The sequence below is a fragment of the Danio rerio genome, chromosome 22 (genome assembly GCF_049306965.1).
Source record: "Danio rerio strain Tuebingen ecotype United States chromosome 22, GRCz12tu, whole genome shotgun sequence".
Lineage (NCBI taxonomy): Eukaryota > Metazoa > Chordata > Actinopteri > Cypriniformes > Danionidae > Danio > Danio rerio.
In genome coordinates this window covers 9,237,154-9,262,500 of record NC_133197.1, presented here as the reverse complement: position 1 = coordinate 9,262,500, position 25,347 = coordinate 9,237,154, and the positions used below count along the sequence as shown (strand labels likewise).

The 25,347-nt window shown below is 34.9% G+C and overlaps 2 protein-coding genes across 6 annotated transcripts in view; both read left to right on the top strand.

Annotated features, from left to right (window-relative positions):
• The window catches only part of LOC137489052 (NACHT, LRR and PYD domains-containing protein 12-like), a 23,042-nt gene extending 5,213 nt beyond the window's left edge, over positions 1-17,829 (top strand). Inside the window, exons 4-18 of the mRNA XM_073937305.1 lie at positions 758-953; positions 1,042-2,929; positions 3,066-3,236; positions 4,450-4,623; positions 5,238-5,408; positions 6,409-6,582; positions 6,755-6,928; positions 7,557-7,730; positions 7,870-8,043; positions 10,414-10,587; positions 10,683-10,855; positions 10,953-11,126; positions 11,260-11,421; positions 13,399-13,467; positions 14,903-17,829. Coding sequence (XP_073793406.1) covers positions 758-953; positions 1,042-2,929; positions 3,066-3,236; positions 4,450-4,623; positions 5,238-5,408; positions 6,409-6,582; positions 6,755-6,928; positions 7,557-7,730; positions 7,870-8,043; positions 10,414-10,587; positions 10,683-10,824 — 3,612 coding nt within the window. The 3' untranslated portion in view covers positions 10,825-10,855; positions 10,953-11,126; positions 11,260-11,421; positions 13,399-13,467; positions 14,903-17,829. The remainder of the gene's footprint in view (positions 1-757; positions 954-1,041; positions 2,930-3,065; positions 3,237-4,449; positions 4,624-5,237; positions 5,409-6,408; positions 6,583-6,754; positions 6,929-7,556; positions 7,731-7,869; positions 8,044-10,413; positions 10,588-10,682; positions 10,856-10,952; positions 11,127-11,259; positions 11,422-13,398; positions 13,468-14,902) is intronic.
• The window catches only part of si:ch73-286h23.3, a 192,114-nt gene that overhangs the window by 117,811 nt on the left and 48,956 nt on the right, over positions 1-25,347 (top strand). The window contains exons 1-7 of one of the 5 annotated variants that reach the window (XM_068216628.2): positions 18,242-18,355; positions 19,600-19,695; positions 20,996-21,094; positions 21,787-21,891; positions 22,530-22,634; positions 24,733-24,802; positions 25,116-25,311. The exons of 1 other annotated variant lie outside the window; for it this stretch is intronic. In XM_068216628.2, coding sequence (XP_068072729.2) covers positions 19,652-19,695; positions 20,996-21,094; positions 21,787-21,891; positions 22,530-22,634; positions 24,733-24,802; positions 25,116-25,311 — 619 coding nt within the window. In that variant the 5' untranslated portion in view covers positions 18,242-18,355; positions 19,600-19,651. Of the gene's footprint in view, positions 1-18,241; positions 18,356-19,576; positions 19,696-20,995; positions 21,095-21,786; positions 21,892-22,529; positions 22,635-24,732; positions 24,803-25,115; positions 25,312-25,347 lie in introns of those variants that run through there. 3 more of the 5 variants (XM_073937302.1, XM_073937304.1, XM_073937303.1) reach the window with 3 other exon arrangements.

The following is a 25,347-nucleotide window of genomic DNA, read 5'->3' as shown; positions in this document are numbered from 1 at the left end:
TGTTGGACAGCCATTTTTAGCCCTCTCCAGAGATGCTCAATTGGGTTTAAGTCAGGGCTCTGGCTGGGCCATTCAAGAACAGTCACAGAGTTGTTCTGAATCCACTCCTTTGTTATTTTAGCTGTGTGCTTCGGGCCATTGTCTTGTTGAAAGGTAAACCTTCAGCAAAAAGTTCTATCTTGGTCTCATCAGACCAGAGAATATAATTTCTCATCATCTTGGAGTTCTTCAGGTGTTTTTTAGCAACCTCCACTGAGGAGAGCCTTCTGTCGGGCCACTCAACCATAAAGCCCCGACTGGTGGAGGGCTGCGGTGATAGTTAAGTTTCTACAACTTTCTCCAAACACCTGAGTTCATCTCTGAAGCTCAGCCATGGTGATCTTTGGGTTCTTCTTTACCTCTTTTACCAAGTCTCTTCTCCCCAAATAGCTCAGTTTGGCCCAACTGCCATCTCTAGGGAGGATTTTGGTCATCCCAAATGTCTTCCATTTAAGGATAATGGAGGCCACTGTGCTCTGTGAACCTTTAATGCAGCAGATTTTTTTTTGTAACCTTGGCTAGACCTTACAAAAAAATTGGTTAACCTTGGCCACAATTCTGTCTCTGAATTCTGAGTGTGTGTGTGTGTGTGTATATAGTATTACAGAGAGCCTCGTAAATAAAGACAGCCTATTAAAGTTTAGTTGTATTACTTTTTAACAATATTTTATAAATTATATTTTTTTATTATATCACAATTTCTTTGATTTGCTTGTAGGATCTTGACACCAAAATAATAGGATTTCTGAAGCAGCAGCTAATAAATTTTAACAAAATATTGCAAAAAGAGAACACACAATACTTTGTGACGGACTTTTATGACAGCAAAAACAGCATCAAACAAGCAGCTCTTGATCTCACACTCTACTTCCTGAGGGAAATGAAACAAAATGAATCTGCTGATTCACTAGAAGGTGAGAGACTGTCTATCAGACTGTCACTTGCAGATATTTGGAGAGAAAATGAAGGCTAAAACTTAATTCTTGTTTGATTTTTACTTAGACGAGCTGCTCTTCGTTCATCAGCTGAAATGTGGCCTAGAGAAGAAGTATCAGTGTGTGTTTGAAGGAATTGCACAGCAAGGAGACTCCACACTCCTGAAGAACATCTACACAGATCTCTATATCACTCAGGGTGCCAGTGAACAGGTCAATACTGAACATGAGGTCAGACAGATTGAAGTTGCTTCCAGACGTCATGAAGCTCAAGAGATACAGGTTGAATGCAGACATTTGTTTGAAAAATCTGAACAAGACAAGCAGATCAGAACTGTACTGACAAAAGGAGTCGCTGGCATTGGGAAATCAGTCTCTGTGCAGAAGTTTGTTCTGGATTGGGCTGAAGGAAAAGAAAATCAAGAGATCAGCTTCATATTTCCTCTTCCATTCAGAGAGATGAACTTAAAGGAGAAAGAAAAACTCAGTTTGATGGAGCTTATAACTCAGTTTTTCCCAAAGACAAAAGGACTGAACCTTACAAGAAGGAATCAGTTCAAAGTCCTGTTCATCCTTGATGGATTGGATGAATGTCGTCTTCCTCTGAACTTTGCTGGTAATGAGACGTGTCGTGATGTTTTGTCGCCAGCCTCTCTGGATGTTCTCCTGACAAACCTCATCAAGGGAAATCTGCTTCCTTCTGCTCTCCTCTGGATCACCAGCAGACCAGCAGCTGCCAGTAAGATTCCTCCTGACTGTATCGACAGAGTGACAGAGATACGAGGATTCAATGATGCACAAAAGGAGGAGTACTTCAGAAAAAGACTTACAGATGAGAATCAGGCCAAAGAAATCATTGATCATGTTAAACAATCAAAGAGTCTCTTCATCATGTGCCACATCCCAGTCTTCTGCTGGATTTCAGCCACTGTTCTCCAGAACATTTTACAGGAGAAGAGAAATAATGATGTGAAAAACAATCAGGCTGATGACGCCTCCAAAACACTGCAGGAATCAAACACTGAAGACACTCCCAAGACTCTGACACAGATGTACACACACTTTCTGCGCTTTCAGATCCAGCAGAGCAGACGAAAGTATGATGGAGAATACACACCAGATGTGTCCTGGGATAAAGACGCCATCCTTTCACTGGGGAAACTGGCATTTGATAATCTGTTAAGAAACAACCTAATCTTCTATGAGACAGACCTGGAAGCCTGTGGTATTGATGTCCAGAAGGCCTCAGTTTACTCAGGCATGTGTACTCAGATCTTTAAGAAGGAAACAGGGATTGTTCTTGGTACCATGTACTGCTTTGTTCACTTGAGTGTTCAAGAGTTTATTGCAGCCCTTTATGCACATCTGATTCTAAACACCAACAAGAAAAGTGTGTTTGATCAAGACTCTAAAAAGAGAACTGAGTCCATGATGGATTTGCTGAAGACTGCAGTGAACAAGGCACTTGAGAGTGACAATGGACACCTGGACCTTTTCCTTCGCTTCCTCCTCGGTCTGTCTCTCCAGTCCAATCGACGACTCTTACGAGGTCTGCTGACACAGCAAGACCACAATAACTGGAGCAAACGGAAAATTCTTCAGTCCTTCATTGGATCAGCAGCTCAGCAACAAAAGCACAATGACCAGAGCAAAGAGGAAATAGTTCAGTACATCAAGCAGAAGTTTGAAGCGAATCTTTCTCCAGAGAGATCCATCAATCTGTTCTACTGTCTGAATGAACTGAACGATCAAACTTTGGTGAAAGAGATTCAGACTCACCTTAGCAAAGGAAGTCTCTCATCTGCTGATCTTTCACCTGCCCAGTGGTCTGCTCTGGTCTTTGTGTTGTTGACATCAGAGGAGGAGATGGAGGAGTTTGAGCTTCAGAAATTCAAGAAATCAGACGAGTGTCTCATCAGACTGTCACCTGTCATCAAATCCTTCAGAAGAGCTCTGTAAGTATATTAATACACTTTGTCTTTTTTTGCCTTACTTGAGATATGTATGTATCTGCATTGAGAGACAATACCTCTTGTCTTTCTTAATTCTAGCTCTGTGATATTATGTGATATTATTTTATTTTTATTTTAGACTCAATAACTGTAACCTAACAGACAGAAGCTGTTCAGCTCTTGCTTCAGTTCTCAGTTCACACTCCAGCAGTCTGAAAGATCTTGACCTGAGCAATAATAATCTGCAGGATTCAGGAGTGAAGCTGCTCTCTGATGGACTGAAAGAAAATTGTACACTTGAGAAACTCAGGTAAGTTGCTGTCTAAGGGTGCTTTCACACCTGCCTTATTTAGTTCAGTTGAATTGCCCTAGAGTTTGTTTTCCCTGTTGGTGCGGTTCGTTTGAGCAGGTGTGAATGCAGCAATCTTACTCGAGTGTGCACCAAAAGCAGACCAAATAAGCGTACCAAGACCTGCTTGAAGAGGTGGTTTCGGTACGCTTTCAAACTAACCCTGGAACGGTTCGTTTTTGGTGAAAATATGATCCAAACTAAAACAGACCTAACCGCAAAAAGTACTACACCTTTTGGACTAATCCAGCTGCTGAGGTTAATGCACTGTGCATTATGGGATATGGAGGAAAAATATTTGCTGACAGCACTTTACCAAAAGAGAGAGAGAGAGAGAGAGAGAGAGAGAGAGAGGGAAAACATTACCTGATGGATCGTTGGTAAAATTTCCACAAAATGACCATGTCTCAGTTTAACTAAATTAATTCACGCCTCCTCCTGTAGTAACATGTAATGCATTAAAACATTGTTATCCCTCTTTGACCGCGCTTCATTCTCGAAATGTATAGTTTGTCTAAAGCAGGGATACAATCAGTCAGTGCAGTCGCCCCTCCATAGTAAAAAGCCACATTTTGTGGCTGCCGGTTTGTTTACTTAAGGGAGTTCATTGGCATTTTCCCGCATGTGAATTCTGACCAAACGATAAGCAGTTTAGAAACTATGTTGAACAACATCGGGCCAATGAGAGATGAGGACTTTGTCAGATGAGTGCATTTTGGTTCTTTTTAACTGGTTCGGACCAAAGCCAGCAGTGTGGTGTGAAAACAACCCAAAGGCGGCAGAAAATGCAACAACTTATCATTTATTGCCCTTGGTCCAGACCAAATGAACCGAACTACAGATGTGAAAGCACCCTTAAGCAACTGACACAAATCTGATAGTATAAAACTAATTTTGATAAAAGCAATCTCAACTACAACGTGAACCACGTTTGGGCCACAGCTCCCATCTCATTGCAACGGCTACATTTAATGATCATGTAGCAAATAAGTTGTAGGAAGTAGCATTTTTTCTTTTATATGACACAAAGGACAATTCCCAAAATCTATCCTCTAGGCATTAATGACATCTTGGAAATTTCTACTTCTTACTCAAAATGTCTTACTCAATTTGCACTGATTACTTAAATTATTGCAAATTGTAATTCTGAATAATTGAATGTTGTTTATTTTAGCCTCTCAAACTCTAAAATTACTGGAGAAGGCTTTACAGCTCTGGCTTCAGCTCTGAGATCAAACCCTTCACACCTGATAGAGCTGGATCTCAGAGGAAATGATCTGGTACAATTAGGAATGGAGCAGCTCTTTGATTTACTACAGGATTCCCAATGTGGACTGATGAAACTGAGGTGAGACATGAAATATTTTAAATTGAGTCATGCTGGAAAACGGGAAATAAAAATAGTTTTTATTATGACAGTTAACATTTTTTACATTTCTAGTAAAAACGGTATCTACTAGTATAAGACTTTTTTATTATTTTTATTTTACTGAACATACTGTAGATTCACTTCTGTCAGTCCCAGATTCACATCACTGCATTGATTTACATCACATCTAAGTCTTCAAGTCTTCAGGCAAAATATTATTGCAACAACACAGACATGAGATAGTCTGAACATGGATTATTCTCTTTATTGGTGAATGACCAGTTCAATGTTTAATAAATTATACCTTACGATGATAGAAATATTATTTTGCAATTATGACATTTTGACTTTATATATTCCTTTACATATTAGAGCTCAGAGACAGAGGCTATCCACCCGAATTCTTGCGAATTAAAAAACTTACTTAAGTAGGACACATGAAGTGGCCAATCAGGTACTGGAGTAACCATGTAGCTTTATCTGTGATTAAAAGTAACTTACGTTGTTCAATACAAATACTGTTTGCTTATTTTAACATGGTTTGGAATGAAGTAAATTTTGAATTGAATACTGTTACATTTTACTTTGTTCAGGTTGTTGGGTCCTGATGCAGATGAAGCCTGTCAGTTTGTGACTCGAGTTGTGGGTAAAAATCCATTGTTCCTGAGAGAGCTGAATCTGAGTGGACATAAACTAGGAAACACACGAGTGAATCAGCTCTCTGCTCTACTGCAGGATAAACACTGTAAACTCAACACACTCATGTAAGTACCTTACATCAGGGTGTTCATTTTTAATTTGTCATCTGAGTTAGGATTTTCCTCTTAGCATCACACAGAAAAAGCATTTTTTATGTATAAAATGTACGTTGTTTGGAAATTTAGCATTAATATATCCCTAAAATACAAAAATTAAGTAGTCATTATCAATATGTGAGGTATTGAAATAGTTTTTTAAATGCGTAGTTACTTTTTACTTTCACTTTCAAATCCATAATCACACATTCTTTCTGTTCAGGTTGTGACAGTCTTTCTGTTCAGGTTGTGTTGTACTGCACTTTGTATAGAGCTGAGTCGCAGTGGGCAAGGAATATATTTTAACATTGCAGTAAACCTATTCATTACTTCATCAATGGACATAAGTTTACCATGTACCATATTTTCATTGGTTGTCGATACATCTTCCATGGCTCCACGGTCTGTCATGGTATCAGAATGCCAAGTTTTTTTTTTTTTTTTTTTTTTGTTTTTAATAGGTGACATCCAGCTGTAAAACTTACTGTGCCTTTAAAAGTAAACAGGCATTTTCAAGTGGAATTAAAATATGACATTAAGCCATAAACCTAATATATTTTGCTCTCATGAGACAAGAGACTGATTCAGAGGCTTGGTAGTGGAGGAAGCGTACACTGTCAACAAATGAGCAGAAACCTCTCAGATGTGAAGAATTAGTAATACCTTTAAAAAAATTGACAATAACACATTAATAAAAGGTCAATGAATGACAGATCTGGACACATCTAAGAGGCCAAGAATGCTATTGACAGAGCTGTTGAAGAGCTAGTTTTGTTTTTATTTTGAAATCTATTTTGTGGCACTTGTAGTGGTATTTGTAATTCACTTGTAGTTGTAATGTCTTCTTCACCATAATTAATTAAATAATTTATTTTTTTATAAGGACAACCTACTATTATACATGACACTCAAGTCATTAAAAATCCTAAATGATTGCCATGGATCTCACTATTTCTCTGTCTGTCTTCAGGCTGTGTGTTTGTGGTATTACATGGAACCAGTGTCTTGTATTGACTTCAGCCCTGAAATCAAACCCATCACACCTGAGAGAACTGGACCTCAGTTGGAATCAAATAAGTAACACAGGACTGAAGTATTTGTGTGACGTACTAAAGGATTCACATTGTAAACTGAAGGCACTGAGGTGAGAAACGTTATATGACATATCTTATGAATAGCCAAAATCCAACAATCTGTTAAAAAATCTTTACTGTAGTCTTTTGTTTCCTTGAGAAAGACAAATCTTTGAAAAACTATCTCTCTTCCTCTTATCAATTTTAGTTTTGTGAAGCTGATGTTATCTTTTTCTCTGGTAGGTTCAGATTCTGTTTTTTAACAGATGAAGGTTATTCTGCTGTGACTTCAGCTCTGAAATCAAACCCATCACACCTGAGAGAACTGAACCTCAGCTGGAATAAACTTGGAGACTCTGCAGTGAAAAACCTCAGTGATTTACTGATAAATCCACGGTGCAAACTGGAGAAAATAGAGTTAGTAATAGTAACATAATCAAGTTGCATTTACATTTGTAATGAAGCATTGCAGCATATTCTAATTATCTTATCGGTCACAATAAAATAAAATTGTTAACTAATAAATGGTTAAATTTGAAGTAACTAATAATAAAAGTGTGTACACTTTGTCCTATTTTATTAACATGAGATTCACATCCACTGCTATAATACTTGAACCACAAAAAAGGTTAAAGGCTGCATGGAAATGTATTCTTTTCATTTTTAAATGTGTATACAGTAGTGCTTGTTATAATTCTATATGCACTTCATTATTTTGTAAAATAATAAGCTAAATCAAGTACTTTAATATTCCCTCCCCCCTCAAAATGACCTTTCTCCACTTCTGGTCACATGGAATGACTTAGCTATCAGTGTGTCTAGTTTTTGCCATGCTTTCGTTCATACCTGCCCATCTTCCTCCGTTTTGTTACCACCTTCCAATGATCCAATTAATTCCCAATGAATGAATCCATGCATGCATCACTCTACATTTCTTTTTTATTTCAGCACCGTTTCAAAAGGATCTACTACATCAAGATAAAAAAAAAAAAATCTAACCGAAAAATGTAAAAGGGGCTAATGGCTTTCCTCTTTCTGTCTTCAGTTTGTGTGGGTGCAGTATTACAGAGGATCAGTGTGTGATCCTGACTTTAGCTCTAAAATCGAACCCATCACACCTGAGAGAACTGGACCTCAGTGAGAACCAAATAAGAAACACAGGAGTGAATATCTTGTGTGACATACTGAATGATTCACACTGTAAACTGGAAGCACTGAGGTGGGAAACATTGACAATACAAGAAACACAATCATTAAAATAACTTCAACAGTTTAAACTAAAACACTCACTATAGTATTTTGTGACATGATTATCAAAGAAAAGGAGTGAAATATAACGTTCTGCTTTTTCATTATAGATTAAGATACTGTAATATGACAGATGAAGATTGTTTTGAACTGACTTCAGCTCTGACATCAAACCCATCACACCTGAGAGAACTGGACCTGAGTATGAATGAACTAGGAGACTCTGGATTCGAAAACATCAATTATCTACTCATGAACCCACATTGCAAGCTGGAAAAAATACAGTTAGTAACACCTATTGTACATTGTCATTTTAGTGGTTTTATGTTAATGGGACAGTTAAAAAATGAAAAGTTGCTAATTATTTACGCACCCTCTAGTGGTTCCAAACCTTAATAAATTTCTTTTTTTGTGTTGAACACAAAAGAAGATATTTTAAGGCATGGTGGTAACTGGTAGCCATTGAAATCTATAGTGTAGTTTCTGCTACTTTTAAAATATCGTCTTTTGTGTTCAGAAACTCAAACGGGTCTGGAACCAGTGGGGGCAGAATTTTTAGTATTGGGAATTAATTACGCCTATTTTATATTTTTTATACCTTAGCGTTGCACTTTTTAAACATTTCTTTTAGTCACAAATACAATTATGAGACTAACAAGCAGTGTGTTTACTATCTGTTACATGTAGGAATATAGATTGTGTATTTAAATTTCCAAAGTTAAGTGTGTAATTATAGTACATTTTAAAAGGTACATGCTCATTTTTCATTTACACAGTAGGGTTAAATAGTTCATAACACGTATATTTACTCTATGTTTTCTTTATTTTTCTCTCTCTCTCTAAAAATGTCCATTTTAATTGTGTTTACATTTGGCAGGTAATTTCACTTGATTCATAATCAAACCCCTTCCTATGTAGTAAGCGTGAATCTTCGTCTTTGATAACTGAGTAACTTTTTGAATCTGTTTTGCAAGCAGTGCACTTTGTGTTACTGCTCTAATTTTATATGGCAGCCTATAAGTTTGATATTTTTAAAGAAAACGTACTCCTGTTGAAGGTCAGCCAGATGATTATTTTATGCATAATTGTATGATTTTGTATTAACCTTTTCAAGTTTAAGTATGTTTTAGGTACCTCAACTGTCATTATGGAGTGATTTTTTTTTTTTGAAAAGCTTTAGAACTTTGCTCTGCATTACATATTAGTGTCCATGGCAATTGAATTCTAAATTGTGGGACCAAAATCCCAGGGGCACAAATACCAATTTAACATTTGAGACTACACTGGTCAAAGGGTTGAAGACACAAGCATGACGCATTAAAAGATACATGAATGTTTTAGTTCATAAACACCTTTGAGTTACTATTGCTCTGTGGTGATTACAGGAGGTCCGACAGGAGGAGCTAGGAATAAACTATCCAATTCAAATGGGAAGGTTAACTTAACAAATGGACATGTCAAACACATTTATCTTTTAAGCATCCAGACACTGCACTCCCAATGAAATGGCAAAATATTTTATTCTAATTAATACATTAGACCTCTTTAACATTATAAATAGACTACTTAGCGACTGATGTTGTTGGTTTCAGAACCACAGTTCTGCCACAATGTCACAGAAAGAGGAAGCATTTTTAAAATAGAAATTTTGCACATTGCCATCACAAATAGATAGGACAAAAACTCATTTTAAAATGGAATGGATGCCTTTTGTCACAGCATGGCAGTGCGCATTGTTAGAACAGAGTGTAAGTACACCATACAAACCTCCTGGGGATTTTGATTGGTTTATTTAATGTCTTGTTTATGACACAGACACAGAGTCAAAACCATTACGTTTTATTATTTTATACACCTTCTCCAACCATAAATCTACCCCGTAACAGTAAACTTAATTTTTATTAATGTGTACACCTACAGTACGTCAACCTTAAACCTACCCCTTAATGCAATTTAAAATAGTCATTATTGTTATACAGGATCACAAAAATAATGCTCAATTTATGGGCATGCTCTGTGTTGCTGCAGCTCTGTGTAGTCTTCAGCCTTCAGCGATACTTACGGCTATTCTTGAGCAACAGACTGGAGAAGGCTGACAGATGTCCATTACATATTACATTGTTTTCTCTCTACCACCATTGATATACTTATGGGTACTTGCGTAACATGTTTGAAAATAGATTCTAGTATAATTTTTTTTTTTTTTGTTTAATGATTTAATGATTTAGTTTATTTTATTTGAAATATAATGGGACCTTTAGTATTGATCCCTCTTTCAAAACCCCCATCCTTAGAAAAATTTGCATCAACCACTCTGACCTCCATGGCTCAGATGGAGAGAGTCTATGGAGACTTGTATGTTTGTTGCTGGTGCATCCTGACACACTTAAACACATGTTTAATGCCTCTTTGGTGCTGACATTTTACCTCCTTAGTAGCTTGAGAAAAAAAAAACGTAATGGCTGATTGCTGCTCACTCAGGGAGGTGTCTGTCCTAAAAGTGCAAAGTTTGGCACAAATGGGGCTGCTTTATTTTGTATGATGACGACAACATGAAAAATCTGGAATTGCTAGTTTTGGGAAGCTGTTTATAATTGATATTTATGTCTATACTGTAGCTCTTCAGTCTCATTGACTTGTCTTTCTGTCTTCAGTCTGAGTGATTGCAGTATTACAGAGAAACAGTGTGTGATCCTGACTTCAGCTCTGAAATCAAACCCATCACACCTGAGAGAACTGAACCTCAGTGGGAATAAAATTGAAAACACAGAAGTAAATCATTTATGTGACATACTGAAGGATTTACGCTGTAATCTTGAGAGATTGAGGTGAGGAACATATACACACACAATGAAAAAACTTCTGGCAATTGAATGAGGAACAGAAAAGGAAACAGAAAAAAAGGCTTCTGTCTTAATTGTAGGTTGAGATGCTGTGGGATTTCAGATGAAGGCTGTTCTGCTCTGACTTCAGCTCTGAAATCAAACCTATCACACCTGAGGGAACTGAACCTCAGTCTGAATAATCTAGGAGACTATGGAGTGAAACCCTCAGTGATTTACTGATGAACAAGCAATGCAAACTGGAAAAACTACAGTTAGTATCATTATACTGTTCAGCTATTGCAGTGTGACAATTATATTAAGGCAACAGGATTCCATTGTCTTATTGTCATTTCTCTTTCTGTCTTCAGTCTGTGTGGATGCAGTATTACAGAGGAACAGTGTGAGATCCTGACCTCAGCTCTGAAATCAAACCCATCACACCTGAGAGAACTGGACCTCAGTGAGAATAATATAAAAACCAAAGGAGTGAATCTCTTATGTGACATACTGAAGGATTCACACTGTAAACTCGAGACACTGAGGTGAGGAACATTCTCATACAGTACAAGAATCAAAATGACTGGTAACGGTAATTACACTTTATACCTTGTGAACAGAAAGGTAACATTTGTTTGTATATTGATTTTTTTACTTCTGTCTGTTTGCCTTTTTTAGTGTAAATGACTGTGGAATTACAGACGTTTCCTCATTAACTCTGACTTTGACAAACACAAAATCACTACAGTTTTTAAAAAAGCTTGATCTGAGAAATAATAACATAGTAGACTCGAAGGAGCAGCTTGCTGATGTGCTACGAGACTCATGCTGTAAACTGAGGTGAGTGATAATGTTTTTTCTTTTGCCTTATTTGCTTTTTGTTTTAATACATGTAATGTTAAGTTTAACACAAAAAAGGCAAGAAAACAAAACCACACATCCACAACTTTGTATTTTGCTAAATAAGGCAGTCAAGGGAAATCAAATGTGCGAGATCTTTTGACATTGAGGTCTCTGGACCAGCAAGTTTCAAAGCTTAAAATACTCATTATAATCAAATAATATAATCAATATTTAATCAAACAGTCAATTATTATATCAAATAAAAAATTACTTTGTCTATTACATGGTGTGCAGAATTATTAGTGAAGTAATAATTTCATTATTTCCATATCAACATTTTTGTCACTGGTATGAGTTCCTGCTGGGTCAGTTGGTATTTCTCTGTGGAGTTTGTTCTCCCTGTGTTCATGTGGGTTTCCTCCAGTGCCCCGGTGTCCCCCACAGCCCAAAGACATGCAATATAGGTAAATTGGGTTAACAAAATTGGCCGCAGTGTATAAGTGTGTGAATGTCCGCTGTGTAAAACATATGCCGGAATAGTTTGTGGTTCATTTTGCTGTGGAGACCCCTCATAAATAAGAGACTAAGCTGTAGGAAAATGAATGAGCATTGACTTTTTTGTGCTTATTATCCAAATGCAAATTGTATAAATTGAATGCTTGTTATATTTGAGCATCTGTGTCACAAGAAAAGTGTTAAAGAAAAAAAATGAGCAAATTAACTGTCAATGACTTGAAAATTAAAAATGAATCAGCCTAGATCAATCATGGGCTATTGGTATGAGCTATCTATTGGGACATTTTCAAGTCTAGGATGGTATGAAAAACAGCTCCCAAACTTACTGCCAATTTTAGATGGCGTTCTCTTTAACGAACAATACTGGAAAATGTCTATATCTTTCAAGAAGGTATTGATTTTTGTGCTGGTTAATGTTCCATCACATGCAATGAAGTTCTCTGTGTGGTAAGCTAAAAAATGCCTAAGGATGAAAGAAAAATGACATGTCCTCCTTCCTCACCTTATCTAAACCCTATTGCGAACTTGTACGCCCTCTATTGCGAGATTACAGTGAATCAAACTTTTCATATTAAATTTATTCTAAATAAATGAAAATATTCAAGGACAAGAACTCTACATATAATTATATTCATTATTTACAGGGTGAATGAAAAGTAAATAGACAAGTGTGTATTATGCAAATTTCTAACCTCGAACACATTGACGTTCATTCAGAACAGAGCCGAACACTCCCAAGTTAACTTAAAGAAGAACACTTTTAGGGACAAACTGATGTGCATACACATAAATTAGCGAAACGCTTTTTGTGAAAAGTTCAAATGTGCGAATAAAAAAGCATGCAATTATTAGTGAACGAGACCCAGAGTCTGGGAGTTTGTGTTTTTTTGCTGCACAAAAAAAGTTGATCATCAACAGATCAAGAACAGAATTCCAATTAAGATTTAATTTGTTTTTCGTTTAGTTACATAATAATTCTGCACAGTTATAGTTGTCCAATACTTTTGCACTTACAGATATTCTCCTAAGAAAGGCAAAAACCTCTTTATCATTTACAAAAAAACATTTGTTTACAAAAATATTCAGATTTGGTTTATTAACATTTTGGACTGACCAAAAACATTGTAGATGTTTGATAAAAAAAAAAAATAAACCTTCAAAAATACAAATTGCCGGACAATTCTGCTTTTGGTGTAGATTCGGTATAATGCTTTGTCTGTGGAAGTTGATTTGGATAATGCTTTTAAAAGATAAAGTAATGCTCAAAAAACATTAAAATAATAATACAAAAGTCTGTGTCATTATCCCTGTACAATTTTAAATCTTTGCCAGATGAAGCCAGTAATCAATGTGATTACAAGAACTCGATATGTTTTTACTCAAATGATGATTTGAGTTTAGAACCTTGTTTGCACTTTTTTTCTGTACACTAATTTTTCTTCTGATCTCACCTTAAAGTCTAGAGAGGGATTGTTGGTTTCCCAGGTGGATGGTATGAATCGATAGAAGAGGATCAGTGATCATCAGGTGAGGATCCAAAACAAGCTTCTTTCCTGTGTCTAGTAAACATGTGATGTCTGTATATTAGAATGTAAGGAAAGTGCATTCAAATAGTCAAAACTGAGGTTACAATGGTCAACAATCTTTATTGCATTTACAGTACTTTTAAAAGCAAATAAAAATGTATAATGAAATCAAGTTTTATTAAAATTAAAATTATTAAAATTAAGTTTTTCTTTATAACAAGCAAAACAATCCGCAAACGAGGAAAGCAAAATAACCTTGTTTTTGCTTTTAAAAAATTATGTTGCTCATTCTTTATAAAAACAACAGTAGTTTTTTTGTTTAGCAAATGCTTCTTGGTATAAAAATGTTTAGATATTTGGACTAGAAACAAGACAAAAACTCTAAATAAAAAAAGCATTTTTAGCTGTATACAGACATGCATTTATTTATTTTTTAATATTTTATTTGCTTGATTTTCTTCTGGTGCAGTCATACGAAAAAAAAAAAATCAGCATAGCCTTTTCATATTTTAAATATTTATTTATCTAATACTTTTTGTATAATCATGTTTATTTTTTCAAGTGCTAACCTGAGATTTATCCAACACATATTTTATATGATTGTGATTGTGACGTATCGCCTGTTGTCAGTGTCCCGGGGGAAATCCTTCATCCGACACCAACAACAGTTCATCAAACTGGGCTTGGCTCAGTCAGAAGCACCGCTGAAAGTCTCCGTCATCCAGGTTCAGTTTCTGGAGGAGTTTATGAGCTTAAAGAGCTGGATGCACATCTGAAAGGATGTAGTGGACTCATACGTGCAAAACCCTCAATTCGCTTTGCGCCATTCACACCGCGCAATTCGCGTCACTGGCTTCGTGCCATCCACGCGTATCACACGTATCGCGTTTGCATTGACTTAACATGTAAATCACTCGCGCTTGATGTGCGTTCCACGTCTGGTGTGAACACAGCATTCCAGGCAAGAGGTTAGATGGTAGGTGGCAGGCAGGGATAAACAGATTAACAAGGAAAGGGTAAAACACGAGAAAAACAAGACAAAGTAAACGCGTTTTAATGTAATGTTACATTATATAAATACAATAAGCCATGTTCAAACTTTAGCTCAACAAAAGTTTTCTTTAGAAAATAACTATAATAAAGATGTAGCTAGTTTGATGTTGTAAATAATGAAGCTATAGTTTTACTGTACCTCTACAATAATTGGAAGTTTATCAGACGGAAGTCATGTTTTTTTAATGATGAGTTAAAGATGTATAGACATTAAGATTTAATAATTTAAATTCAAATTATTTTACTGTAATGGTGACATAATTGGTAAATACCAATTGTTTCAACATTAAAATCTACTATAAAAGGGGACATACAAGACAATGGCTGATGCCTTATCAAGAGTTATTTGTATGGTTTTTGAATTTTTTCTTTGTCTCTAATAGGTTGGGGGTGTTACATCAGAAGACACGTGTGTTCTGCTGCATTACCAATGTTTCCTTTTCCTTTTCTCCTCACTGTCGTATTGACAGGTCTCTTTTTCTCACAAGGCTCTGTGTGCTAGTTGGGATAAATTTGTTTTTTGCTGTTGTTTTTGCTTGAAAACTTTAGTTGCTAAATATGTTTGGAGCATTATCAACAGATGATGCATCTAATGGCTTTTGTTTACATTTTATAAATGACACCATGATATTTTTAAGCTGTATATAGCATGTAAAGAGATGTTTTGTCTTTTTTTAAACCCACAAGTTTTTCATTAATCTTAATTAGATCAAAGCTGCTAAAGGCTTAAATTCCCTGATTCTGAATCACAACTGACTGTAAATCCAAAAGTAATTGTTAAATTGCGAAAATAGATATAAAACACATTTATTATAAAGTGTATCAGACTTCAAGTTTGAATTAATTTCAGAAACCGTGCTTTTCAAATCAGAAGAAAGAATTAGATTAGAATAGAAAGAAAGAGTCAAGTGGGAGTCAAGGGAGGATTATATCATTCCTAAAAAATTAATGCACAGATTATATAAAATGTAATTGAGCTGCAAGCTAATGAAAAATTATCAAATTTATTTAATCTAGTGATGATATCGTAGTTTTGTAGTTAAATCATGAAAGAGATAAAGAGATTCAGCCTGTTTTGTTCAGTCAAAGTCTTGCAATTTTAAACTTAATTCCAGAATAAAAATACCAGAACATTTACTCACCCCCCTTTCACTCAAAATGTTCAAACCTTCCTTTTTTCCCAAAACATTTTTTACTCTTTAATTTATTTATTTTTTTTAATAAGGTCGACTTCTATGAGCACCAAGAGAAAAAATGCTTCAGAACTGCAATTTGGATTGGTTTTTATGATAGGACCAAAGAGCACTCGGAGAGCTCTGAAACACAAGATGACTCACATTTTTCACTTTAATCCATTTTAAGTTGTTTCTTTTTATTTATTCTTCATTTAATTTATTTGTTTTTATTTAATCTGAGGGAAATAAATATTATAGGATGTGTTATTGCATTTGCTTTGCATTTCTATAAATGGCTACGCGTGCAATAAAAACGTATTTGTGCAAGTTGGTGCTTCACATTATTGTCCAGTTGGAGATGCTACCACAGTCAATCACATTATGTCAGTAGTTAGGCCACTCAATAATGTAAAACAATCTAATTTTCATTTCAGTATACCGTAATTAACCCCACAAGAAATATTTACCTTCACCTTCAAAAACAATTTTACAGGAAAATATCAATTATCATCATTCACTTATTAATACCTACATCAATGAAATGAAAATCTGACTGTCCAAAACATTAAAAATATATTTTCATTTCATTATTCGTATCATTGCATACACAAAAATCCATGATTCACAATTTTATAGCTAAACAACAAACCATTAAAGAAACACAGAAAGGTCCAATTCCTCATTCATTCCTCTTGGTGTAAGTGATTTTAATTTATGAATGCTTAAGGTCATGCTTAAGAACCAGCTGTTTAATCTGGTTAAATTATGTTCAAAAATCCTGCTTAGTTAAAGGATGCGTTCATGTCTCAGGCGAACAAATTGCTAATCGTTCCGTGTACATTACCAAACATGAATCAACTTTCAGACAGTTTTATAGTCATCCATTGAGAGTCATGCACTGAGAGTCATGTGTGCAAGCTGAGCAGTGACTTCAGGCAAAGTTCCCCCAGCTGGTCCACTTGTTCTGTGCGTCCTCTGCTGGAGGCACCTTTCTCTTCTCTTACGCTTGACTGCATCAGAAAGAGTGGTGCTCTTAAGCATTGGGAAATCAGAATACACGAGTGACGTTTTGTGTACATATAATTAATGTGATTAGACCAATCAGACACCACAATATGTTTATTTGTTTGTTTGTTTGTGTTTGTATATTTTATTGTCCCTCAAGGGGAAATTTTCTGTGGACTCAAACAGCACTTCAGCAGGTTCTGATACAATAACAATTAAAAATAAGCCAACATGCAAAAGAATTACATATACTATCGATCAGTGTTCAACAGCCTAATTGACACTGGAATAAGAGTTCTTAAGTCTATTTTGCTTCCAGAGTGTTTGTAAACTAATAAAAGTTTCAGATCAGTTTTGTAGCAGTTCTGATAATATAAAAAAATTTTGATATCAGATTTACAGAAAGACTGCCATACCATGTAGATAGACCATATCTGAAAACACTTTTAAATACAGCTTGATAAAATAAGTACATGATTTTCTTATCAACACCATAAAACCATAACCTTCGAAGAAAATACAGTTTTTGGTGAAACTTTTCAAAGATCCAGTTTACGTGAGTGTCCCATGTTAAAGACCGATCTATGTGAATTCCCAAATACTTTTGTGGCTGTACCTGAGTGATTTCTTGATTATGTACAAACACTGGTAAATGCTCAACAACACACTTGGGATCAAAGATTATTTCCTTAGTTTTTTTTTGTTTGTTTTTTTGCAAGCATTAAGAGCATTAATTTTCACAGATTCTCTTTCAGTATTAGTGGAATTTCACCAGCAAAACAGGATCTGGTAAATGAGGTATAATACAGAGTTGATTTAGATTAAGACAATATAGACTTATTCATGTGTGTACCAGGCTACAAGGAAATAGAGAAAAATAAAGAATCAGATCGATGATCTAAAAAGCTCTTATACACACAAATATCAATGAGTAAACCTGAAGTAACTGGGATAATTGTTAAAAAAATATGTAAGATAGGGCAGAAAGAGTGAAATAATGAGAAAAAGGGGGAAGCATTTTATCAAATTCAAGGAAATGTGTGTGTAAGGAGTTTTGGCAATAGGAAGAATGATGTGTTATTGTCGAGAATGTGTGGTGGTGATTGTTATTAAATCAGTGTCTGAATGGGAAAGCAAGAAACAGGTATGTAATAAATGTGGACAAGCTGAATCAGTAGAAGATGAACTTCTGAAAGACAAAAGTTTTCAATTCATGCCGTAAGATCTATTGGAATAAACAAATGTCGCTTCGGGTCCTGTTAATTTGGAAACGATCCAAATTAATCCAAAGTAGTTCATGATTTAGTTTACTTTTCTGAATTAGTTTTGACTTTTTTTTTTTTTTTACTTAAACTAAATTGATCAATAGAATTTAAGAACGGTTCTATGAAATAAGGAAAAAGTATATAAATCCAGTAAGTGGCGGGAATTCACAATTTAAGTTTTTAACCATCATTCCCCAAAAACTATAGAAAAGAAGACAACTCGGCTGTGTTCATTCAGTGCTTCACACGCATGACCAGTTGATGGCGCTAAAGAACCAAATCAACTTTCATTTTCACTTTGTAGCATGTGGCAAAAAGGAGAGTCAGAACCGAAAGTGTTTTATAGACCTCTGGAGTAAAATTTTCTGCTGCACAAGACTTCTGTATTGCTGTAAGTTTGAATACTCAGACTAATACCGTTATTTGAGAGAATTATAACTTTTTTTTTTAACATGGAAGAAATATATCTTTGCCGTGGTTAGCCTAACTCATAAGTGTGATCGGCATGCACTAAATTCCATTTCATTACCACGACGTAAAATGTGTGATCTATATTGGGTACCAATGTACATATTGATCGTTTAGCTGTTAACCAAAAGGAAGCATTTTAAATCAATGGTATCAGTTAAACGGCTAAATATATTATCATGTTATTTAGTGTATTATAAAGTTTAAGCCTACAAACGTTTTTTTTTTTTTTTTTTTTCAATCAGCACAATGAAAAGAGCGAAAAGTATACGTCACAATTTGACACGCATGAGTTGATGCAAAACCCAGCGCTGATGGTTATTTCCCTTTACTGGTTTCGCGCCACATCCGTTTCCTGTACAGAAAGAAGCTGCAAAAACAAAATATCTGAAATGTGCTCTGCTTTTGGAAAACCCTTTAAGTCAGAGCGTTTTTTCCCCTCTTTTTCTAAAAGCGTTCTGGCATCATATACACAACAGATTTAATGATTAGTGGACAACCAACCAACTTTTTTTTTTTTTTTTTTTTTGGAAAATCACAGTTATTATCAGTAAGGCCTACTTATAAAAGATCCCTTTATAAAATAGATTACATAATCTACGGTGCAAAATGATTTGACGATGTTCTGGTGTTGATTCTGTATGCTGCTGTTTCTTGTTAAAATAATTTCATATTTTAAAATGCAATATGTAATGTGTCAAACTGTAAATAATAATTTAATATTAAAGTCCACATGAAATCAAAACTAAACATATGATTTTGTTAGCTGATATTGCCAGTTTTGTGGGGAACAATTCATCTGTGCGTGTCATTAATACTAATAATTTTTTTTTTTTTGTAAAATTAAAATCTGAAAATGCACTTCTTGTTTTCCCTTAGTCTGGTCGTCTGGTTTTAGCTGGTAGACCAGCCTGGTATTTAAAGGGGTTCTGACCAGCTAAAACCAGGCTGGAAATAGCTTTTTTTTCAGCAAGGATATTTTCAGATTACTGATTTTGAAGTATTTTGCATGTCTATTAGGTAGTTCAAAATAATTACACAATTCCGCATTGTTATTTTTATTTTTTTTTTACCTTGCCAGTAGGGACAAAAGTAACATGCTCTCCCATATTTTTCTTTCTGTGAACTGTTATGATTCTGATAGCAGTGACACATTGTTGTGTCCAGGTCATGATGAACATCTGAATGATTTCAGTGACACAAGGATTCTAGCCTCAACATGCCAAAAGAACACGGAGAACACCAACTGTCACAGAACCACAGGTAGTCACAACTACATTTTTTAGATTGCCACGGGTTTAAAACTGCTTTCATATTTTATTACCAGTAATACTTTATGGTAGATGTTGATAACTGCTCTGTACTTTAAAATATATCACTCTCTAAATCCACTAAAAACTGTGTAATTAATATATTACCTTGCTATTTTACTCACAATTAGATGTATTGATGTAAAGACGACGCAAAAACAAGTTAAAACTCTAGTCTACTGTCAGTTATTCTTTAGAGATATTTAGCATTTTTTACAAATCTAGTGCTGAGACTGAAATGAGAACCACTAATTTCACCTGAGTTTTAACCATTGGTTTTCTTTTTATTTCTAGCATAATTCTCTACAGAACATCAGCTTAAATTTTATAGGTTTTCTTATTGTAAATATACACTAATTGGATGATAAATCATTCTTCTTTGTATAATAAAAATATGCAGTATTTTAAAGTTAAAAAGTGTTTGACTTTGCCAGAGCCTTACTTACAAACAATTTTCAATTCATGGCATAATCTTCAAAGCTGCCCTAACCTGAGACTGATGCAGAGCAGGATGCCATGGACGTCACACTAGTTAAAAGCACTTAACTATTGAAATTGAGTTTAAAAGTAAAAGCAAACCATTCCAATGATTTTTATAGTTTCTAGTTTACATTGTAGCCTCTGACAGATGTACTTTTTCTTACTGAGATCCAGTTTCACCCTTAATTTGCAATATGTTGATGCTGTGTGTTAAGTGAATTAAACTGAGCACAGCTGAAGTCCTGTTCAACCTCAGAATAGCATTATTGCATGTTTATATGGAGCATGTCTGCTGGTTAGTAACTGATGTGGATGCTTTATTTAGAAGTTAAACCATACAGTACATCTGTAACAGAGATTTAATAGACAGTGTCAAAGTATTAATAACTCATCAGTGTACAGCGTCTCCGTAAAGATTAATAAATCCCTGAAATCATGTTTTACAGTCTAAATCAGCAGATATAGTTTTAAAAATTAAATGGTGTTCAGCCATTTGTCAGCCTTACATTTGCAGCATACAGCTTGTTGTCTTGTTTATTGGATGAATTATTTTACCTTCTGGTTTCTGCAGTTGACAGAGTTTGTTTGTCTCAGTTTGTTTGCCTTTTTATCAAGATTTAAACATCACTAGTCAAAAGATGATGTACTGAACTTTAGCTACTAACTATCAGCTACTGAAAAGTGCTTCATAGTATTGCATTAGCTCATTTCTCCTCTAACCTGTGTGATGGGAATTAACTAAATCAAAATACAATTTTTGTGTGTGTCTTTAGTGTTAGATCATCTGTGTCCAGTTCTGTGTCTGTGAAGAGTGACCAGTCAAAAGGGGATGTTCCAAACTTCAGTGAGGAAACACCATCATCTGATAAAAGGTATTTCATGATTTTATTATTATTGGTCACCCATACAGACTGAAAATGTTTCAGCAAATGTTTATTGTCAAACTTTTGCTTTAAATATTAATCAGACTATTCTGTTATGTTAACAAAAGAATTTGATCAATAATAAAGTATTATTCACTTATTTTTGTAAATCTTTAAATTAATATCGATATGCTGATATAATATAAAATAACACTACATGTTTAAAATACCTTTTGGTGATGCAGAATTACCATTCACTGCACAGAACACTATATATATATTACATTTATAGTATATTATACTATGCTATATATATTACAATATTTTTCATGGGTTTGTTTGAGCTTTGTTTGAGCTGTATGACACGGGTATTACAAAAAGAAGGTGAAATATGAGGACATTGGTGACGTCCTTATTTGTCAAAATGCTTATAAATCCTACAGAATGAGTTTAATCAGGGAGTAAAGCTGCACACTGTCTCCTGTGATGGTTGGGTTTAGGGGTGGAGTGGGGTGAGGGCAATATAATATACGGTTTGGACAGTATAAAATGAATGGAAAACTAAGTAATGTCCCCACTTTTCACAAAAACAAACGTGTGTGTGTGTGTGTGTGTGTGTGCGTGCGTGCGTGCGTGCGTGCGTGCGTGCGTGCGTGCGTGCGTGTTTGCGTGCGTGCGTGCGTGTGTGTGTGTGTCTTCAGTGTAAGTTCAGGTTCATCTGTGTTCAGCTCTGTGTCTGTGAAGAGTGACCAGTCAAAAGGAGACGTTCCAAACTTCAGTGAGGAAACACCATCATCTGATAAAAGGTATTTCATGATTTTATTATTATTGGTCACCCATACAGACTGAAAATGTTTCAGCAAATGTTTATTGTCAAACTTTTGCTTTAAACATTAATCAGATTATTCTGTTATGTTTACAAAAGAATTTGATCAATAATAAATTATTATTCACTTATTTTTGTAAATCTTTAAATTAATATTGATGTGCTGATATAATATAAAATAACACTACATGTTTAAAATACCTTTTGGTGATGCAGAATTACCATTCACTGTACAGAACACCATATATATTACATTAATAATATATTATATACTATACTATATATATTACAATATTTTTCATGGTTTTGTTTGAGCTTTGTTTGAGCTGCATGACACAGGTATTACAAAAAGAAGGTGAAATATGAGGACATTGGTGACGTCCTCATTCCTCAAAATGCTTATAAATCCTACAGAATGAGTTTAATCAGGGAGTAAAGCTGCACACTGTCTCCTGTGATGGTTGGGTTTAGGGGTGGGGTGGGGTGAGAGCAATATAATATACGGTTTGGACAGTATAAAATGAATGGAAAACTAAGTAATGTCCCCACTTTTCCCAAAAACAAATGTGTGTGTGTGCGTGCGTGCGTTTATGCGTGTGTGTGCGTGTGTGTCTTCAGTGTAAGTTCAGGTTCATTTGTGTTCAGCTCTGTGTCTGTGAAGAGTGACCAGTCAAAAGGAGACGTTCCAAACTTCAGTGAGGAAACACCATCATCTGATAAAAGGTATTTCATGATTTTATTATTATTGGTCACCCATACAGACTGAGAATATTTACTTTAAGCAAATGTTTATTGTGAATTTTTGCCCCAAATATTTTGATTAATGATAAAATATTAGTGAGTTATGTTTTTTGTATATCTTATTAAACATTGATGTATTGACATTGATTTATTGGTGTTCTTTGCAGAAGACAGAATAGATTACTTTTTAAGTATATAAAATATAAAAATATTTTTTTCATGAATCACTAGGGATGTAACGGTATCAGAATTTCACGGTACGGTAATACCTCGGTATGAATGTCACGGTACGGTATTTATTGAATCATTTACAGGAAAAAACAAAACTTATGAAAATACTCCAAAAAAGTGCCAAAAGTGTCAATGACATACAAATTAGCCATCTATCTGTAAGCTTTAAAACAGGAACTTCAATTTTAATAACAAAAAATTATTAAACCATGTAAAAACAATAAAGTTTCAATTTAGTATTGTTGAAAACTCACATTCAACATTTAATCACACTCAGCCCATCTACACAGATGAGAGCTCTGCTAGTCGGACTTCTCATCAAGCATCTCCCGCTGGATCTAATCTCACTATATTTATTAAACGGGATATTTCATTTATCTTGTTGCCTTTATCTAACGACATATTCCCTGACTTTGGTCATTGGAATCTATTACTTGTTCTCAGGTAACGTGTTTTGGCTGAGCGCAAAGATAAGTTAATGATTAATGTAACCATGTACATTCTGTATATTGACTGATTGCTTGCCTTTATTTCCTATAATGTATAAACTTATTGTATGTTATACTTTTAAAATGGCCATTATCGATTATTAAAACTGATACTCAGCAAAAGAGAGGGTGTGTTTCGTATTTTCACTGAAATTGAAAGGAGGTAGTTGTTATCGGCTCCGTTTTGTTATAAATATCCACACAGTGAAGATGACGCTCATAAATGCAGCACGGCGCCTCAACATTTCTGCTGTCTAAGTTGCTAATATTAAAATGAAAATAGGCAGTTCCTTAAATCATGTTTACATTTTATTGTTGATAAAGTGAAACAACGAAGCCAGGGTGATGTGAATGAAGTTATAAAGTACACTGTTCCCTTTGAAGATTTACCCGTGTCCTCGGTATAGTCTGCTTTTCCATATCAAACTGAGAAGAAGAGACTGCAGCCTTGATCAAACTTGCGAAGTCTGAACTTACAAGGAGAGGATGCAGGACTGAACTGTGCGTGTTAGGCTACTTAATATTCAGGAAAAGCCCCAATCAGAGAGGCGAACGTCTGCAGCCCCGCCTCCGTTTTCAGATGTCTCCGTTTTTCATTATCCACACTGAGACATTATCCACACATTTCGAAACGCTCCGTTTTCGGCGCTCGAGAACTCCGGCGTAGTGTGGACGGTTGGCGTAACCGTAGCAAAACTTATGCGTTTTCAAACTAAAACGCATTAGTGTAAACGGGGCCTTAGAGTTTTCCAGCTCTTTTCATCCCCGCTTCTAGCAGCACACTCCATTTCCGCATTACTGGATCTGTAGCGACAACAGACCGCAAGGGATGATGGTCAAGCATGGGCTGATGGGTATTGTAGTTTTCGCTACCTCCCGTTCGCTTCATTCGCCTAAGCAAATTTTCTCAGAAGACCTATAGTTTTACCGAGTCATGCGACTTCGGTAATATCGAAAAAAATTAATATTGCGGTATGACGGTATTTACAATACCGTTACATCCCTATGAATCACACTTGAAGTTGTTTTCTTTTTAGTTGAGGTTAGTTTGTGCTGGTCTAAATGCAGCATTCACTCTTATGTGCAGACTAAAAAAAACATAATAATTTGACTTGGATAAAAACAATCAATGTGATGTGGAAAAAGAGGCGAGCTGTTAAAAATGGTATAATGTACTGTGGATTTTTTGATCTTGGTCTGGACTGAAGGAACAGAACTGCTGATTGAACTCTTTTTATAATAAATTCTGCTTAAATATGCTTTTATCTTCGCTTAATGTTATTTTTCCTGTAAAAAAATGCAAATAATTTTAAATACAAATATAATAGTTTGCTATAAAATGTAGCATTTTATTTTAACAGGCTCCATTATGAGACTATACATTTAGATTCACAGACACAAGTCGCCAACAGTCATCTGTCAATCTTCAAGGTAGGAAACTTTGATGACTTAATATGTGATAAATAAATTAATTGGCGTGCAAAAATATTAATATAAATGTTGGTCATTTCTTTCAAGAAACCATGAGATAAGGAAAGTCGTAATGTTCTTAAAAAATGTGAAATTAACATTGATATCGATTAAAGTAAAAGTTAATTTATTAATTAAATTAAGCCAGTTAACTTGATTTGTTTTTTGAATATTTAACATTATTTTGTTTTACATTTTGAACAAGTATAGATGTGTGCTTTGGTAAAATTTTGCTGTTCTTTTATCGTTTTTTTTTTTTTTTTTTTCTTTGCAGGATCTTGAAAGCAAAATAATTAAATATGTGAAAAATGAGCTGAATAAATTTGAGAAAATCTTGCAAAAAGAAAACATTCAAGAATTTGTAAAAGACTTTAATAAAAACAGATGCAAAATAAAAGAAGCAGCTCTTGATCTCACACTTTACTTCCTGAGAGAAATGAAGCAAGATGAAGCTGCTGATACACTAGAAGGTGAGAAACTGTCAAATTATCAAAAATAAAAGCACA